The sequence below is a fragment of the Pinus tabuliformis genome, chromosome 7 (assembly GCF_031772625.1).
Source record: "Pinus tabuliformis cultivar Carrire ecotype Pingquan chromosome 7, CPIR1, whole genome shotgun sequence".
Lineage (NCBI taxonomy): Eukaryota > Viridiplantae > Streptophyta > Pinopsida > Pinales > Pinaceae > Pinus > Pinus tabuliformis.
The window spans coordinates 1,252,118,433-1,252,124,564 of NC_142293.1; the positions used below are offsets into that span (position 1 = coordinate 1,252,118,433).

A 6,132-nucleotide genomic window follows, 5' to 3' on the forward strand; every position below is an offset into this window, starting at 1 on the left:
ACAAGAATTCCAAGCACAAACCCGTAGATAACTTCATAGAAATGATGAATGGTGACAAGAAAAGCATCTAGGCCATGGTTGGCAGAAGTAATGTCTTAATTATAGTGCAACAATTGTGTGTTGCTTCAATGTAGATTCAAGAAACAGGTTGGCATAGCCATATGTTGCCTCAAAATGGACAAGAATTATGATAAGTGCTTGGCATGAAAAGGTTCTCTTCCATCCTTGGTGAGATCACTAAAAATTGGACACCCCTTAACAAGAAAAGGTGACATTTTCACTTTAAAATCTACCATTTGATGTAAAATGACTTGACTAAGGGTCGATCATAACAACGATTCCATCCCTAATTGAAATATTGTGAGGTTGTTTGCTTATGCCAATGATCAAACAAAATTTGAGAGAAGAAGGCATTATCTCTATCACTATAAGTTTTTGGGGTAAAAAATTGTATATCAATCAAGTATAAGCCTCAAATTTCGCATTAAATCTTTTATTTTTTTTCTTCCATGTAAAAAAACACACCATAGTGCATATCAAAGGAGTGGATAAGGCACTCTTCAAGGCTCAAGGTCATTTAACAATAAGGCTCAAAACCAGGCATTATTTTTATCACCATAAGATTTTTGGGTAAAATATTCTATATCAAGTATAAACCTCAACTTACTTGAGAATAAACTCTTTTACTTTTTTCTTCCATGTAACAAAACACTCCACCCTCCAACATGACTCATTCAATAAATGTTTTTTGGGTCAAAACTTATATGTATTAACTCTTTTCCTACTATTTTCCTTTTTTATTCCATGTAACGAAACAGGCCACCATCCAACTCATAGGTGTGGGTAAGACACTTCAAGGCCCAAAGAAAAGCTTCAAAGGCTTATCATATTACTATCGAGAATTGAACTTGGGTGAGGATGATAATAACTATTAATCCCAACAACTCAAGATAAATCCAATTGAAATGTAAATATTAACTTTTTTCATAAAACCTATATAAATAATTAAAAATTACCCTAAAATGTTATGTTAAATTATTTCTTTAAATGATTTCCATATCGTATATGATTTTTCTGGCGGAAAATTTACAATAATAATCGAAATTAAAATTATTTTATTATATCATGGTTTAAATAATTGATATTCTATTAATTATCCTTTTGAAACTATTTTAATAAATCATTGTTGAATAATTGACATTTTATTAAATATAAATTAAGCTTCGGTCACTCCGGAATCATATGAGGAGCACAAGATTTTATTATGGATATTATTATTTGTGCTGATAACTATGATGAAAATACAAAAATATATGACTATGCTCATAAAGTTTATAAGTAGCTTCCTAAGAGGCCGACTCAAAATTAAAGCCTATGTTGACTGGTTTGCATTTCTGGGATAGATAAGAATAATTAAGGACCGTAATATGGGGGGACTAACGAGACCACGAAATTATTAAAGAGCGTCCATGGAAAAGGCCGACCCCAAATATAGTTGTGTATAGAGGCTATTGCTCTATATATATATCATAAACATTTTGGTGTATTTTCATGCATAACACATTTTTCGTCACGCATAGAATCTGATCTGAAAGATATAATACGTATCTCGGAATAGAAATTCGAAGGAGTTCGACTGAGTGAAGAATATTCAGGTGCGTTCTTTGAGAGCTTCACTTACATATATGGCGAATAATGGGCATGAGGGTGACGGTGTATCTAAAGTTTCAGGAAACGGTGCAAACTCAAATATTCAAAATACGAATACGATGATCCAGGGGCAGGGACAAGATCATGATCTGGGCCGAGTCCCATATGTACATAATAGGGTATTGGACATGACAAATAATGGGCATGAGGGTGACGGTATCTCTAATGTTAATGTTGCAGGAAACGGTGCAAACTCAAATATTCAAAATACCGATACGACGATACAGGGGCAGGGGCAGTGGCAGGGCCGAGTCCCATATTTATATAATGGCGTATATTACCCTGGTACCCTAAATCATGTGACAAATGTGCAAACAAATTATGCATATCCTAATCCACCGCCTGCAATGGATGTGAATCCGAATGGGTACACATACCCTAATCCATCACCTGCAATGGATATGAATCCGAATGGGTACACATACCCTAATCCAACGCCTCCACCGCCTGCAGTGGATATGAATCCGAATGGGTACATATACCCAAATCCGCCGCCTCCACCGCCTGCAATGGATATGAATCCAAATGGGTACACATATCCTATTCCACCACCTGCAATAGATATGAATCCGAATGGGTACCCATATTCTAATCCACGGCCTGCAATGGATGTGAATATTAATGGGCATAACGGGGGGTATTATTTCAACCAACCCGGTACTCTATATGGCCGTTATTACGGTTATTATGATGAAAATGCTCTTAATTATATTCACAACAACCATTATTATCCTCCATATGCCGATGGCTTTTATCAGTTGCAACAACAGGAACAATTGCAATTACAAACCCAACCACGACGTTTGTTCGACGCAGGGAGAGGGAGAAGCTCCAGTGGAAGATATAGTAATGCTGTTCAAGCACGACGTGGCAGAGGGAGAGGAAGAGGAAGAGTGTTTAGGGACAATAATTATACTAATGATAATAGTAATGCTGCACCATTGTCTCGAGATGTGGGCAACATCACAGAGCGACTCATGAGAATGAATGTCAGCGAGGGCGAAAGATCCACCCAGGACCAAGGACATGGACAACCAAAATCAGATACCAGTTATCTATAGTCGAGACACCCAACAAGTAAGTATTCATACTTTCTTTTCATCTAAGTAGATCCGATAATGGATGGATGGATGCAGGTTGGTTACAGAGTAGAGTAGGTGAGATTATGTTGAAAAATTGTTTTGCGATTAATAATATTTGATTGTGAATCTGCTTGCATTCAGGTCGAATTTGAGAAAGGAGCAGAAATGATGGACATATTTGACAGATACGCTTCAACATCATCTCTATTAGACGATGTATCAATGTCGACTACAACGTCACGACAACCAGAAGGAGAGGGAGAAGAGAAACAGAAACAGGAAAATACAGAGGAAGAAGAAAAGAAACAGGAAAATACAGAAGAAGAAAAGGGAGAGAAAGAATGCGAACAGTCCTGCAGTGGGAGTAACAGCTGTGACACAAACGCCGATCATATACAGCAAGAGGTGATTGAGGAGAGTCCCACCGAGTTAAAATTACAAGAGATTGTGAACAGTGATGAGACTACTCAGATGACTGTTCAGGAAATTAAGATTGTGGACAGCTTCATGTTTTCCTTTCAGTTCTTGGATTCTTCTTTTGATTTGGGGTAGTTTCAGCTGTTCTTTTACTCTCAATGTGATCTTTTTAGATCTTTAAGATCTGATAGCAAAGATTCTGCTTTGTCTAATTTCTGAATGGGTTGAACCATTGTAGAAACTCTTGGAGTTGAAACATAAGGAAGCTCAATTCTTTTTCTTCTACCTTTAGATGTGGGTACAGAAATAAAATAACCAGCTCTACTTCCTTTCAACCTGGTTGAGCCATGAGGTTCTACCGCAGCTAAAAAGACATCCCCTAATATACAATCAACAGGGATGTCTGCTATGGCAAACTTCATGTATACACAGTGGGTATCGAAACATAGTGAAGCTCTAGGAATTTCATATTTGAGTTTCTTATTTCCTAGGCCTACAACTTCTCTTTCAGCAGAGACCCAATATTTCGCTGGAACATTTCTGATGTTAAGAATATTAATATCTGCACCAGAATCTAATAATGCAGTCATAGAAAATATCTGGCCTTGGATACATATTTTTACCTTGACATGATGTTGCTGATATGTGATGGTAAACAATCTCATATCTTGAAAGCCAAAATTTGGGTCTGACCTTCCTTCAGCAACTTGAATTTCTTGGCTATGGGCTGTTGTGTTCCAGGTTTCTTCTTCTTTTTCTTCTTGAATCTCCTTGCCTTTCTTAATTTCTGCAATTTGAGCTTTGATTGCAGAAATCTCTGCTTTGAGTTGGTGAATTTCACCACTCACTTCTCCCAAAGTTGATCTTACTTTCCCTGGTTTATGGTGATGCATTTGGAAAGACTTAGTGTTCCTTTCATAGGATGCATCGACAAACAGAGGTTTCTTACCTGATTCTTTTGAGGCTTTTGATTTAAGCTGATCTGTGAAAGCTTCTATCAGGCGGTTCTTCATGGGTCCTTCTTCCATTGTCATTATATGTGATAAAATCTTCATTTCCGCCTCTTCTTCAGCAGATGCCATTAGGAATTTTTCTTTAGGAGGCTTTGTTTTTTCTTCCTCTTCACTGGAACTGTACAAAAATTCAGAGTCATCTTCATAAAATATATGACATGCACATTCTTCTGAATTATAGCAAGAACATTCAGATGATTCAGAATCAGTATACTGGCCCATATTAACTTGAAATTCTTCTTCTGAAGTGCTAAAAGAATCAAGAGACGATTCCTCTAGTTGGTGCTGCTGGGCTGAGTCTTTGATAATAAGATTTGGGCACCTTTCTGTAGCATGGGTCTTTGATTTACATCTCAGACAAAAGCTTGGGCCTGAATACTCTTTCTTAACTTGTTTAGCCTTTTGAGCATAAACAGCTGTCTTTTTTCCCTTATTAAGCTTTGATTCTTCCCCTTGGGGACATCTTGAAGCTGTATGCCCAGTCTGGCCACACAACCAGCAAGTAATTTTGTTCCATTTTTCTTGCTTGGATGTATGCAAATGGATGTCAGAAGGAGTATAATAATGGGTTTTTGGGATATATTTGTAGTGGCCCTTCTTTTTATGGCTTTTATCCCTTGTAGAATACTTCCTATTTTTTGGATAATCCCTTCGATTTTTGTAGAAAGTCTCTTTGAATTCTCTTTTGGCCCTTTTCCTAGACTTTCTCTTTTTGACCAATGGGTCATCTATTGTCAGTCCATATTTGCTACAAATGGACTTTCTATCTGGTAGTCTGGACAGTTTTTCCAAAGACTTGTTTACCTTCGAGCTGGTACAAAGACTTACCAGCGTCTTTGTCATAAGGGAATAAATTTCTCCCCATGTATAAGACTCAAAAGGTAACTGAAAAATTTCTTGCAATCTAATATAGTCAACAAATCTAGAGGGTAGAGCAGCTAGATATACCTTCTTCCAGAGCAAGTTTTTGGAATCTTTCACCTCATAGATTCGCTGCATCCAATCTCTATGGAAATCATCAAATTGAGACATCTTATGACATTTGAGGTTCATCAAAATGACCTCATGTTTGTTGGCAATTTCTGTCTCACAGCCACACCAATGTTCTAGAATCATTGATGTTAGCGCACCAATCATATTGCTTATTACAGTACCATCAGGATTATGAATAACATCTCCTTTTTCATCCTTGAGCACTTCTGCTTCCATGGTTTCAATAAGTTTAGGAGAAGATTCAGTTTCCCACCATCTGAGAAGAGTACCTGTAAAACATTGGATGATGGTTCTACAAGCATCTACCTCTGATTTTCCTCTAAGACACATGAGTTTATATTCAGTATACATTAAATCAATCATCTGGCGAATTTGGCCAATGCTCATGTTGTCTATGTTCCATTCTCTGTGGGAATCAGGGAAGAAAGTATGGGCTTCAGGCAATTTCCCTTTCCCTTCAATGTCAGGAGCAGAATATCTGGAAAATCTATGTTCAAGAGGCTCATAGATTGGGAAGATTTGTGTTTCCTGAGATTTTTGTTCTTCTGTTTCTGGTTCCCTGAATAAGGAAGCAATACTGATGTGTTCAGACTCATCAGTCTTTGAGGTGGTTTCTTTGGGGAACAGCAGCGGGAATTTTTGTACATTTCTTATTGGATTCTCAATCTTTATATTTCTTTTCACCAAGAAAGAATTTGGAACTGGCTTCTCAACTTTTGTGACCTGCATCCTTTCAAATTTCTCATTTAAGCCAGTAAGGAGTGTCTTAGTTACATCAATATGTCCAGCTAAGTTTTCTCCTATTTCTTCAATCTTATTCAATGATTCCTTGGTGTAAGAACAAGTCATGCTGGAATCAAACTGTAAATTATTCAAACAAGAATTTACACTATTAAGTGAAGACTGTACAATATCTA

At 37.1% G+C, this 6,132-nt stretch overlaps 1 protein-coding gene across 1 annotated transcript; it reads left to right on the plus strand.

Annotated features, from left to right (window-relative positions):
- Positions 1-2,287: 2,287 nt before the first annotated feature.
- On the plus strand, positions 2,288-3,354 carry LOC149251911 (uncharacterized). Its single transcript, XM_089456592.1, has 2 exons — positions 2,288-2,787; positions 2,934-3,354. The coding sequence occupies exons 1-2, from the start codon at positions 2,698-2,700 to the stop codon at positions 3,342-3,344; spliced, it is 501 nt and encodes a 166-aa protein (XP_089312718.1). The 5' UTR covers positions 2,288-2,697; the 3' UTR covers positions 3,345-3,354.
- The last annotated feature ends 2,778 nt before the right edge of the window (positions 3,355-6,132 follow it).